General features: G+C 28.2%; 1 protein-coding gene across 1 annotated transcript in view; it reads right to left on the minus strand.

The window, feature by feature from the left end:
• The window catches only part of LOC129958989 (uncharacterized), a 325,187-nt gene that overhangs the window by 155,909 nt on the left and 154,901 nt on the right, over positions 1 to 14,377 (minus strand). The window contains exon 5 of the mRNA XM_056071757.1: positions 6,486 to 6,601. Within this exon, the coding sequence (XP_055927732.1) occupies positions 6,486 to 6,601 (116 nt within the window). The remainder of the gene's footprint in view (positions 1 to 6,485; positions 6,602 to 14,377) is intronic.

Genomic DNA, 14,377 nt, shown 5'->3' on the forward strand with positions numbered 1-14,377 from the left:
GATAAATAAAATCGTGCTTAAAAATGTATTATTTTTCATTTTCTATTTTTCAATCTTTAATGTATTTCTTAATTCATTAATAAAATATTGCGGAATCTAAAATTTAATATTTCTCAATATTATTTAACTATTCTGTATATGTCACTTATTTAAAGAAAAGTCAAATATTCATTCGTAAATTGAAGAGCTTAGTGTTTTGTGCATTGCTGAATTAATTCATTCTCATGAACCCAAAAATCATCAAGAATGAATTTCGAATAAATGTTATTCTAATACGCTCTTTCTTTTTCTTTTTAATTAAAATTAAAAGCCTTTTTTCCTTATTTTAGCATAAATACACTTAGTGAAAAGCACAGCACCCTTTAGAGGACTATTAAGTTATAAATTTATACTTTCAACTATAAGGTTGTGCATCATTAAATTAATTCATTCTCAAGAACCCAAAAGTCATCAAGAATGAATTTCGAATAAATGCCATACTAAGTTCTTTCTTTTCCTTTTAAATCTAAAATAATTGCCTTGTTTCTTCATTTTAGGATAAATACGCTCTTTTAGGATTCCTGTTCATGCAAGTTACGTATTCCATTTTCTGTTTACCTAATTAGACAGACTTTTCAAACCGTTTTCAATATACAACCTTTTTTTTTCTTAAAACAATTTTTTATGAATGCCTTATTTTTTGAAAAAATACAATTAATCTGGTGAACTAAAGTCCTTACATTTTTCGTAATGATGAAATGAAAAAAGTTCAATCCAATTACGTTTTCTCTGGAAATGCTTGTAGCTTTTCTGTTCGATTTAGAATGAGAAAGAGCACTACTGCGAACTCTAATGAGGAGTTCAACACATTTTTATTCTTTCCAATCGTCATATATAACTCCAGAAAGGTCACTACAATCTAATTATGGAATAAATGCGAGTTTTGTCCAATTATTGGGCTTTTAAAAAGTAGAAAGGCAGTCATTTTCTTTCTAAGGATTAGCAATTGAGATTACTGGAAAAACAGATTTTTTTTTAATGCAATTTCCCAACGAGTAAATAAAACAAGAGTTTTATGAAAACTGAAATTTCAAATCATTAGGAATATGCGAAAAACAGACTAATGAATATAAACTTAAAAACTTACGTCATATATTGCCAATTAATTAAGGAAAACACACTTTCTTTTTTAAGAGAAGTGAAATATTTATTCGTTAATTACAGCAATAGATATTAAGAGAAATTCTTTTTATTGCACATATTATGGATAAATTTATGCATTCCATGAAATATGCAAATTAATGACTTTATTCAGTTACTCTTATTATTTATCATTCTGGTTTTAGTATTCAAATTAAAGGTAATCTCATTTTCTCCTTTGAAGAGGCGGAGGTATTTAAAGGATTAATTTTCTGAAATATCTTGCTTATGTTTTCAATGATACTCTTATTTCGATAACAACTAGAATCTAATATTAATTTCTCTTACAAACAATAATTATTAAAAAATCCTTCAGGTAAGCTGGAAAGCAAAGGTAAATTCTTAATCATCTTAATAATCTCAAACTCCTTTCAATCTTTCTACAAAAAACAAACAAACAAAAAATTATGTTGAAGCAACCATAGATAACTATGCAAGATTCAGCATTGATTGCAAATATGATTTGCATTTAACATGATCTGTATTGCCCATTCAAATAAATAAATAATTATCATCAAAAAAATTAAGAAAACGAAAGCACGCTCAGCTTCTGGAATTTTCAAAAGCTGATCATTTTTACATGTTGTTGCCAATAAATATTTGTTCCTTTATTTTTTTCATCATTTTTCATTTGACTATTCAATTTTAATCCACATGCATTTAAATATTTTCAAATTGGGTAAAGAATGTAAGAGTGGATGTTTTTTGTATTTGCTTATATATGGAATACAAATCATGTTAAAAATGTCTAAATTACGGCTTGAAAATCACTTTTAAGCCTTTAAATTCTAAACAATAACAGCTATAAACAAACTTTTAATTCGCCTATTCAACTAATTTAAATTATTTTTTCTGTCTTCGGTCGTAAGAAAGTTATGTGGAAAACAAAATTTCATCCCACTCTTACTATTATCTTTGAATTACCTTTCTACGTACCTATCCCTGATTTACTCTCATTACAACATATCCCAGGAACGTTAAAATACAATGACACACACACACACACACACACACATATATATATATATATTAGCCTTGGTACTAAAGGGGGCTTTGGGGATCAGAATTGATGAAGATCTGCAGAAATTTTTTAAAGTCATATCATGAGAACCAGTGCAATATATAGTCTTGTTATGAGAAATCAACCTAAAATGTAGATTGACATTTATATATTTTATTTTATATAATATTTTTATCTATACATTATTATATTTCTTATATTCTTCTGGTGGTTAAGTAAATCCATTAAAATATTATCTTTGCAATCTTTTTGCCAAAATATTAATATATTTACATTGGAAAATTCGGATGAGAGTCCACAAGATAAATGTAAATGATGAATGGATACCATATAAGGCTTCCTCCATTGTGTAGTTTTTCCGAAATAAAGCGTGTTTATATATCGAAAATTCATCCTGAATATTAGGAAGTAAATAATCCATCTAGTAACGTAATTAAAAAGAAATATCCGAGAATGGATTCGAAATAATTTATAGCAATAGATATTTTATATAATGCAGATTATTTGAAACCGTGAACATCATTATTAACGCGACCGACCCATTTCACACTAGTCATTTCCCTTCGTACGATCTTTACACAATTAGACTAAATAATTGTTATGCGTCAAAATGAGGTTCTACTATTGTATTTTAAAATTTTCTTGTTTCTTGTAATAAACTATTTAAATCGAGATTATTACATTATAATAAATAACATCATTTTTCACTTGTATTTCTTTAATTCAAATAACATAAGAAAATAAGTCTCAACTGTATGTGATTTTTTTTTTCATTTATCGAATTTAACGAAATAAGAAATTAAAACTGTATTAATTAAAACTATTACAACATATAAAATTAAGATTTAACATTTGACTAAACGTTAATATTATTTAAAAAAAAGGCCCATATTAAGCCCTCAAAACATGAAGCCGAGTTCAAAAAAATTGTAAGAAAAATTCAAGAAAACCAATTCATTTAAGATGTCTTTTTTTAAAAAAAGTCTTTTCAACCAGTTTCATAAGAAAGCAGAGGAAATATGTAAGAAAGTCCAAATTTAGAATTTTCGCATTATTAATATCACAGTGAATTATTAATCTGAGAACATTTGGAACGAATTTAATAATTTGTTGTTCCAATGCATATTTCTTTAATTAAGGCCTTACAAATAAACAAATAATTCTCATTTCAAACTTCGGATTAAACAATCATTTAATTTTCTTCGTTGAAATCGCAAATTAAAATGTATACGATTTACTACAAACATTCGATTTTATCATGACTCATAATTAATATTTCTTTTATAGTGAATAAAGCTAAACATGTTCTCCAAAACAATATTTAGCGTCAAATGCAGAAGATTAAAAAAACTTTTCAAACCTTATTAATGAATATCACTCTTAATAAAAATACAAACACTCAAAATACAAACCATGCTTTTAATAAAGATATCAAAAATGCATTTCGTTATGAATTTTTATTCTCTCTATTAGAGAAAAATATTAAAAGCATTTATATGGAATTAATCATTTTATTATAATACAAAATACATGGATTTAAGATAAATGCATATAAAGTGTTCAAATATTTATACTCATTTTTAATAACTTTTTGCTTCCCAAATTTTTATGTTTCTTTTTAATTTTTAATATTTCTGCATTTATTGATCCTTGAATTATTTGTAAAGATACATACATTGAAATGAAACGAAATCTCAGTGATGCAATAATTGTTTTTTTACATCGCTCAGTTTCAGTAATATACATTTTAAAATCTGAGTTCCCCTAAAATTCTTTTTTTGTTTTACTTTTTCATATTTGGCCTATTTATAGTACTGTAATGATCGTATGCATTATTTTATTACATTATTTGTAAGTATATGCACACTGATATTCAACGAAATTTCAATGTACAATTATTATTATTATTATTATTATTTTTTGCACCTCTCAGTTTTAGCAATACACATTTTGAAATGCTAATTCTTCTTAAAATTTGTTTCTTTCTTACATTGTCATGTTTGACCTGTTTATAGTACTGCAACGATCATATTTTACTTCTACCATGTATAAGTTTAATAAAAAGGAGTAATTTTAAAATTCACTGTTTATATCAATAATCTCGACAAAATTGCATTTCATTGCATTGAGGTACTAAAATATGTTACTGAATTTTTCTGAATTTCTCCATATTTTTAAAGTTCTCGAAGTCTTTAAGTTCAATAGGGAGTATATACGCATAATTTCGTATAAATTATTCAAATAAAAATCATAGTTTTCTACGAAATTATACAAACCAGAAAAATTGATATTTACATATAAAAATCATGAAATAAGCACAATATGCTTAATTTTCACTCTCGTGAAAGCAAAAATAACAAAGAAAACGATAAAACAGAAATAGATTTTCCTGAGATAAAGTCATCCAACAACAGTTTTTATAATGAGAGTACCACACATGATTGATTATGATATCACTGTGCCCTCAGTTAAAATCCCTGAAAATGTTTTTATTAGCACAAATTGTTTTTCAAACTCGCACATGCAATTATCGACAACTTGGTTTAGACAAATTTTCGCAACAGTCCAACGTTGACTATGAGTCAGTATTTTGACTCCATTTTCGTTATTCCATTAAAATCATCACAGCCTATAAATACATAGTTCATTGTCACATTGCTGTTCCTGCCTTTTCAGCAATTTATTTAATTTCAAGATACATTAAGTAAGATATTTATTATAATTTGCACATTTTGCAAAAGAATTGAGAATTTGCCCTCTATCATGCAACTGAAATTCTAAGAAATCATGTATAGTTCACATTGTATGAGTAAAGATTTTTGAATATCTGTAGCTTAGATTACCTTATTTTGAGTTATTAAATACAAAATAGTAATTTAAGTATAGAATAAGATTCAAAATTCTAACGTATTGCATTTTATTCAGCGCATCTCACTTTTCAGTTCCTTATATTATATGTTATTATTATGAAATGAATCCGAGTTCTTTCCTGTGATGAGTGGTTATTCGATCCAAGAATGAAAGGTGTCTGGCAAAAGATATGTGGTGAAAGGAAGTGAGACAGGTTTCCAAAGTAACGCAGTATTGATCAGAAGAATCATTCACAGATCACGCTATCTTTTTAAGCAACCCATTAATGTCAGGAGAAAGAAGAAATTTACATTAAGGTTCTCAGGGATTAAGGTAGGTTAATGGCTTAGACTTTTCCTTTTATTTGGATGAGATCAGAGTGAAGATACTAAAAATGCAAAAATTTCAAGTGCGCTGACATTTGAGCAGTTCAATGTACAAGTTTCCGTGCATAATGATTAAAATATAGTTTTTGGTTTCAAATCAAATAACTAAAATTGAATAGTCACTAAAGTAGTTATTATTCTGTTATTAGACTAAAAGTTACATTCTAAAACGCTGTAAATTAGTTTTTGATAAAGTGCAAATTTTTTTATTGGAAATATAAATAGATGCTTGTGCCTTTTAAAAGTTACTAAAATATCCGTGAATGAAAAATTAATACCATCCAGGAAATAAGCGCAGTTCTATATATTTATCAAAAATTTAAAAGTGCTTACAGGGGATTAAAAACTAAAATGAATAGGCGACTTGCGGAAATAATAGAACTTTTAGTATAAAAGTTTAAATATTAAGAATAATAATGTATCATTTAAACTAGCAAAAATTAAAAATAGTTTCTATACACTTTTAATCATAAAATAAACACAATTTTATTGTAATTACGTGTTTGTACTTTGTGTCAGAACTTTGTAAAAATATGAATATACTTTTAACTTTAAAAGTATATTCATAAGAACTTATAAAATTAAATATTGTTTCGAATTTCATCAGTATTGCAAATTTTCCAGATATTATGACTGAAAGATGATATAGAATTTTTATTTAGAAGCCTGAGCTATATTGTGGAAAAATAAATGAATATAATAGTATCATTTCACCTGACGCCATAATCCCTTTAAAAATCCCTCGCATGTCAATTAACTATATGTGCCGAACGCGCTTGCTACAAAGTTTCGTCTCAATTTTTGAAAGATTTATAGCAAATTCTAATTTTAAAGTGTTTTTGATTAATGTAATGTAAATATATATTTATTTAGTTAGATTTAATATGATTGGTAAAACAGTCTTTTTAAATAGATGGAAGATATGAAGTGCATTTAAAATTAATTTTAGTAACATTAGAATAGATCGAAGAATAATAATATATTTATCAGAGTATTATTCAGGAAATATCTTTTAAATGCTTACTAAGTTAAGAAAAAAATATACTTACGTTCACATGAAGTCCTGAATTTTTAGGTGATTGTATTAAAACTGATTTGACTTCTGGAATGGCTAATTCTTCAGAAAGTAATGTCAACTCTTCATTGGATTGGATATAATAACATCCTGCAAAACAAAGTAGCAATAATCATTTTTCAAGATTCAGAAATAATTCAATAATATTCAATAAATTGTTATTTGTTTCAAAGTTATCGTATTTTTCAAAAAAAATATTTTCTTCCTTTTTAATATAAATTCAATTAGAATTGAAATAAAAGTAACGTTTGGCAATTTTCCAACTTTTCTGAAATGTGTGTGAACTATGCACTGTAGTAAACAGATGGCGTAAAAAGTTGCGTGCATTTACAAATCATTCTTTTCGTGTTGTTTGTTACATTTTATTAAAAAATAGATTGAGGTATTCGTTGTATTTATGTAATTTTTATGAAAAAAAATCCATTTTATAAATAGCAAGATGAACACTAAAATCTATCTTGACTATAAGATATGAAATTCTTATCTATTAATCTAAAGTAACTTCTTTCTTTTTCTGCATTGCATAAATTGTTTCCGAACATCTTGAATTGTGTTACTGGATTATTACCAACATTATAGAATAATTTTTGTATCGAGAATTGGATACAACTGTAGAATTGATTCCTTTAATATTTAAAATTTGCTTGAGTAAGGAATGCACTCGAAATTCACCTAAAATTTTAATTAATTTTAAATATTATATGCTATTAGCATTATTGATATTGTGTAGAATTTTTATTAAAGTAAATATAATTTTTTTAAGATCATTCGTGAAAGCTTCAAATATATTATCATTTATTATTCAACGTACAATCTTTTATTCGTCCGCAGCATGTATAAATTTTAATCTATCAGCCTAAAAATGCAAATTAAATTAAACGGAATACGGGACATGATAAAATTAATTAATTAACGGATTTTAGCATTTTAATTAAAATTTTATTATTTTAAATTATAAACTGTAATGAAGCCATTGCTTTTCTAATTAAATATCAGATTATCTGCTTTCAATGACCAACTTGTACGTGAGAAATATTGATTGTGTCTTATCTCAGTATGATTTTATGTTTGTTATGAAAACTGATTTTATGTTTGTTATAAAGAGGCGATTGGTTTATTTCTTGAGGCTCGAGCACTCTATCAAAGGTTTGTTTAGAATATATCACGAAAATGGAGAACGATTGAAGTAGGCAACCTTTGATGTCATATCTAGGGATCATAAGCTTTCCTATAAAACAAAAATTTGCAAAATCAGTCCAATGGTTAGGACAAGAGGCTTCTGTCAAGACTTTTTCCCAAAGCAAATGCACAGTAAAGCAGTTTTGCTCTCTTTCTTGTTATTTTCTTTTCTCTTTCTCTCTTTTGAGAATTGTCAAGAAAATATAGAAAGTGTGTGTGCGTGTGGGGAGAGGAGAACAAATGACCATTGAAGATGTATGAATAATCATCACTAAATTGGTCCAGTTTTAGCTGTTGTGAAACTGTTTTTTTTTGGTTTTACAAATAATTTTCATTTTACCGATTGAACTTAAATAATTACAAATAAGCAATAATTTAACTAATAAGGTTGTAAAGGTTATACGACTTCACAATATAGAGTTAAATTAAATTCTACTTCATATAACTGGCTTTTGTTATTTCGAAATAGCAGATACAGAATCTATATGTTAAAATATTATACACTATAAGATTTTCTTTAATCTTTCAAAGTTAATTTATATATATTTATTATTATTATTTTCAAGTAGAAAATCATTCTCTCCAAAAATACAAAAATCTTCTAAAAATAAAATAATTTTTCTTTTAGAATATCTTACATAAAAAGCGGAAGTAAAATCAAGTATAAAAATCTGTATAGGAATGTCCTTATTCCAAGCTGTTATTCTGGCCGATTTGTCGACTTTTTTTATATTTTCTGCAGACTTTGAAAGCAAAGAAGTATTGCATTTTTTTGATCAATTCCATAGTTAACTTCTTTTCTTTTTAATATAAATAAAAACTTCTAAAGAATCAAGATGTAGAATACCAGAATGCAACAACCTACGGTTTTGACCCTATTGAGTTAGCCATAATAATTTATAATCACGGAATGAGGGTTATTTGACAAGTGCTATCGTTTAGTCAGAAACAGCAAAAACATTTTCTGTTTCTTTCCTGACTGTGAAAGTATACGTATTTCCAAGTCCCTATCTAAAACACTACCTCATTTAAGCTTAAACTGCTATTTATATATTTTTATTCTCAATGTCACAATTATTGCACTGATAATTTTTGAATTATTTGTATTTGGAAAGATATCCAAATAGCTACAAACTATAAATAAACAATGCCATAAATATTTCTGATACTTGGGAGAGTTAAGTTATTAATAATACATGAATTAATGGAATATTATACAGTGTACGTAAAGGAGAAAAAAATGAATCACTAATAAAAATTGTAGTGTTAGTGGAAAGGTATGTTTAATTCGAAAGTTTTTTTTTTTTTTTTTTTTTTTTTGCGAAGTATTACTGTCTTATTGTATCCGAACAATTTGGTATTTATAGGGGGAAAAAGGGGAATAGAAAATTGAACAATACTTTACTGTCAGACAGTGTATAAGTAAATAACACATTCTTTATATAAAAAAAAATAGAAGAGCGCACAATTATGTAAGCGAATATTCAATTTAGAAAATCATAACGAATATAATTAGCTTTGTAACTTTTTCGTACACTAAGTATACAAAGAAAAAGTATTGTAATCGTCAAAAAATTCGAACTCGAGGTTATGAGGAACCTCCCCTTTTCAGAGCACGTTTAGTCGGAAAAACAAATTTTTGGAATTGTATCAGTCTGTCTGTCGGTCCATCTGTATGTCTGTTAACGTAAATCAAAAAACGCTTTGAGCTAGTCAGATGACATTTGGTATATTGCCTCGATTCTAAGTTTGTAGATTTCTTTCGAATTTTGAACGAAACCTATTAAGATGGAATTTATCTGCCCGTATAGAAGTTAACACAATAAGTACAAAACGAAGAGAGCTAAATAATTAAAATTTTATATTCAGATTTAACATCTAAAGATCAGTTCAGATATGTATTAAATTGTGAATCAAATCCATCAAGGAGTTGGCCATTTATAAGTCTGTACTTTCACGAGCAAGCAAACATATTCAGTTTTTCTGGTACTTTGGTATAAGTCACATTTCAGCGATTAATTGCCAAATATCAGACTCTAATGGACTTTTTTGTAAATACTGTTCTCCAATGGTATACGGTTAATAATGCACAAATTCATTTATTAGAAAGTATTGGGAAAAAGATTCGTGAAGACCACACCCGCTGGTTTAAATAGGTATCTTCAGTTGATGAACAGAAAGCGAAATATGAAAATGCTTTCAAAGATGTTGACTTCCCTTGTATTCCACGCCAGCATGTGAAATGCTACAAATTATAAATTTGACGTAATGTCATAAATTCATAAGTGTTAAAAATAATAATAAAATTAATGTAAGTGTCTTCTAATCATTCCGATTTTAATAAATGGATAATAAACATAAACGAAATGTAACTTTATACATTCGTTGTTATTTTACCCATGAATCTTAATCGATAAACATATTCATAATCTATCTGGATGCTTGACAGACCACTATTTCTTTTCGCATAGGCTCTACCTTTCTTACAATATTTATTTGTTCAATTATTCGAACACTATTTTTTTCTGTACATCTAAACTGTCAAATGAGTGCAAAGGCAATGTCACAAAATTCAAGACATTATGTATTTTTTCCGTCTTTTGAAGTGTCTCGAAACGTGAAGAATAAAATGATGTCACAAAAGAAAAACCAATTTTGCCCTCCATTTTTATATCTTATTTTCCTCGGCCAAGTTTTGAATAAAAATATAATGATAAAAAAAGTTAAAGCTTTGATGTATCGGAATATTATTGAATTTATCGATGGCATATCCAGTTCATGCAAATGGGACCTCATTAAGTTTTCGTTACATGGACCGTAAAATAGAATCAAGATGTATTTCTTCATCTGAAGCGAACTTGAACTGTAAGTAGAACGGTGTCGGAAAAGAAAATCAATTTTGCCTCCCGCATTTATTTGTTTATTTTTCCAAGCCCGCGTTTCAAAAAGAAAACTGAAACCTCGATGCATCAGAACATTATTAGTTTTATTGATAGTGGATCCATGCAGATGGAACATCATGAGGGCTTTGTACTTTCAACCGTAAGATAGAATCAAGGTGTACTCCACCAACTGAAGCATCGCGCAAAAATCGATGTTACCTACATATGAAAAAGGCAGCATCCGGAGCATTTCCTGTTATCTCACCCATTTTCGTGCTGTTATCTTTAGCTGGAAATAGTTTTTTTTTTTTGCACATATTTTTGAGACATTTGATAGGATAGAAGCAGCATCCCTCAAATTGAATCGATCCCCTCTTTTGCAAGACAGGTCGTCGAAGATGAAGCAGCAAACTAATGAATGCAACTGTTGATTTCGAAAGTTTTTCTTTTCTTCCGATCACGTTACCTCCCTCTCCAAATTCCTGATGGGCAGAAAGATTTAATCATTAATTGCTATTGAAGGGTATCATTTAAAGGACCCGAAGCGGGGCTGCTTCTATTTTAGGAATAAATTCGCTATCTCAAAAGAAAAATTGGTTGAAAAAAAAAGGAATTTGGAGGCTCCATCCAACCCAGCCATTTGGAATAAATACCTTGTACTTTTAATTTTGCATTCAACGGCGCTTATCTCGCATGAATCGTCAGAATTGCAGAATTGCTAACGGCCATCATTCGTTTTCTGCTTAAACGAAGAAGAAAAAATTAATGGGCGTCCGATTTTATTTCGAGCAGAGTTTAAATAGAAACAGTAAGGTAAATAAATGGTGAAAGGGCGAGTCAGATGTTTCACTGTGTATATGTTGTTATGATTATACATTTTAAGTACTAAAATGCTCTTTTAATTCTATTTTTAGAACGCTACCGTTATTTGGTAAACGTTATAAAATTGTGTATTTAGAAAATCCAACATTTTTAATGTGTAGATCTGTTTATTAATATCATTCATTTGTCATCTTTAAAACCAAATGTAGTGAATTTTGCTCGAACTGCAAATACTCTCAATTTTTCTTGGAAACTTTTGCTGAAGGAATGATTTCGTATCTTTTTTTTTTGTCCTTTTTTTCTTTCTCACTTATGTTTTATGAATATATTGCATTCTACATACATATCAAAATTTGGATTGAATCCGTCAAAACTTAGTCGTTTTGTATTCCATATATTCGCGCGAGTTCCTAAAAAATTCACCCTACTTGTGATTTAACTATTAGCGATATTATTGGTATCGTTAATGCCATAATTTCGATATCCATCCAAAGGCTGAAATAGCGGCAGGAACAGGCTTCAGCCAGGTCTTTCGAATCTGGAAGGTTCCAGATTCGAAACCAGATTTCACCACATAACTATCGTATAAACGGTGGCTCTAGTTCATCTCATTTGCAAAGGAAACTAAATGACCACCTACTAGTATGGTGAGGAATTTAGGATGTGGGGATGTTAGTCTCCTAACCACGAATTACGAATTTGAAAAATACGAGATTTATTCCAAAATAGCCCTTCTGTTGATTCATAAAAGGGCATTAAAAAAACTAATAAATGAAGTTACCCTGATTTAGCACTATGGTCAGCCTGTGCCTCTAAAGAACAGATCACCGCAAATAACAATACATATAATTTTACATTTGCAATATAATTTCATTACGAATAGCTCATCAACAAACCTTCCGTAAGGAAGTACATCCCGTCATCATCGATGAGTTCGTAAATCGGCAATGCCACCTTTTCTATACCTCAGACACAGATTTCTTTTCTATACATATTTGTGCCCCCTTTGCAAGGAGGATTCGTGTGTTTTTGAAGACAATAACTGAGAAAAGTAAATATGTAGATGAATAAAATTTAGCATGTAGTAGATAATTCATTTTTTTTTACCAATATTGATCCAAATGCAAATATGATTCAAAAATGCATACTCGGTTATTTTCATTACATAGTGAAATGTAAAACAAGCCGTATTTGGTTAATATACGAGAGAAGCAAAGAGAGAATAGTACTCTTGGTTATATTCTGTATAATTTGTAATTACTAATTTATAAAGGAGTAATGACTTTTAATTAATCATTTGAAATACTGATAATTGAACTGCATATTCCTTGTTTAATTATATTTCAAACTACATGCTATGGTAATTCGTTAGTCTTAAGTTTTAAACATACATATTTGATAAATTGGGGAATATATTTAAATCCCGGGAATTTTTAAATCTATAATTTATGTTTCTGTCATTTGCATAAAACTGAGAAAATAAAATTCATGCGGTACTCTAAAATTGATGCTATAATTAAAATTTATGCCATCAGAAAATTTCCAGTTTCTCTTTTTTCTTAATTTAAAATATCCAATTACAGATCAGCAAGAGTTTCATACGACTTGACTCTTTTTGAATTCATATAACGATGTTCGTAGTTGAAATTTTGCTCTTTTTAGCAATTAAGCTATAATTTCGAGACGGAATTCTGAGAAATGTCTACCGCTATTATAGATTGCATGAGTGTAAAAGCAGAAAAATTGAAACGTGATCCTTTTACTTTGAGATATAAACAAAAATCTTAACTTAGATATTTAAATTTTGTTTTAGGAACTTAACCAAAAAAAGAATATTAATTGAAATAAAAAAAGAATGTTTTTCATAGGAAAGTATCTTATATTTCAGACAGTTAGATTTCAAAATGGGAAAACTAAATTATAAGAGGAGAAACGTACGTACGTGTGTGTGTGTGTGTGTGTGCGTGTGCGTGTGCGTGTGCGTGTGCGTGTGCGTGTGCGTGTGTGTGTGTGCGAACTTTTAAATAAAGGGTGGTTTTGAGTTCGAGGGACCATCATAATCGAAGAAAATCTGAAGAAATTTTACCGAAGTCTTGTCATAAGAACATTGCAATTGATAGTCTACCTAATCTGCCTAAATCTACCTAATCTACCTAAAAAAAGCATACTATAAAGACATTAATGGCTAGTGCGACAACTTCTGTGCCATGCAACATTGCAAAATATGAAATTAATTAACGAATATTCAACGATTATCTTTAATAACTAAACACGGCATAATTCCGAAAGTAAAAGAGCACATTTTGCCATATTGAAATATATTCTTCATAGTAAAGGCTTATAATTTTGGTCTTAATAAATAATGAAATAAAAAATAAATTCCTAAGATTCACTAAGAAAATTTAATGAACCTTTATTTGTTTCAAAATCAACATGAGTGAAAGATTTCTCATTATAATATCCCTATTGTTGAAAAAGTCCATTTTATGTCAATATGAAATCAATCCAATTAAATTTTTGAAATATTTGAGGCTTGAAAAGGAATTTCCGTATATAATATTTCCTTTTTATTATGAATAATGCCTTATCTTTATAATAATGTTATCTTATTATGTAAATAACTTCAGAAGCTTGATCTACATGCCAATTATGTATAATTTTGCAGTACAAAAAATTCTAGCACCAAAATATATTCATTGATCTAATTAGATCTTCGCTATTTGCAAAAGCAAGTTATTGCTTTTCACTGTTAGTGTTGTATTGCTCATTTAAAATTTATTTCATAAATTAAGCAGTGTTATCTAAATTATGTGTTAAAATTGGATTCAAAAATATGCAGCAAAGACTTCTAAGCATGCGTTATATTTCCTGAAACATTGATTAAAATTGAAGTGCTATAAAACTGCAGTTATCAGTGCAACATCATTAAGGGAAATACTTATTACAAGAAAAATACTTACTATGATAAGAAATCACAATTGTT

The sequence above is a fragment of the Argiope bruennichi genome, chromosome X1, assembly GCF_947563725.1.
Source record: "Argiope bruennichi chromosome X1, qqArgBrue1.1, whole genome shotgun sequence".
Classification (NCBI taxonomy): domain Eukaryota; kingdom Metazoa; phylum Arthropoda; class Arachnida; order Araneae; family Araneidae; genus Argiope; species Argiope bruennichi.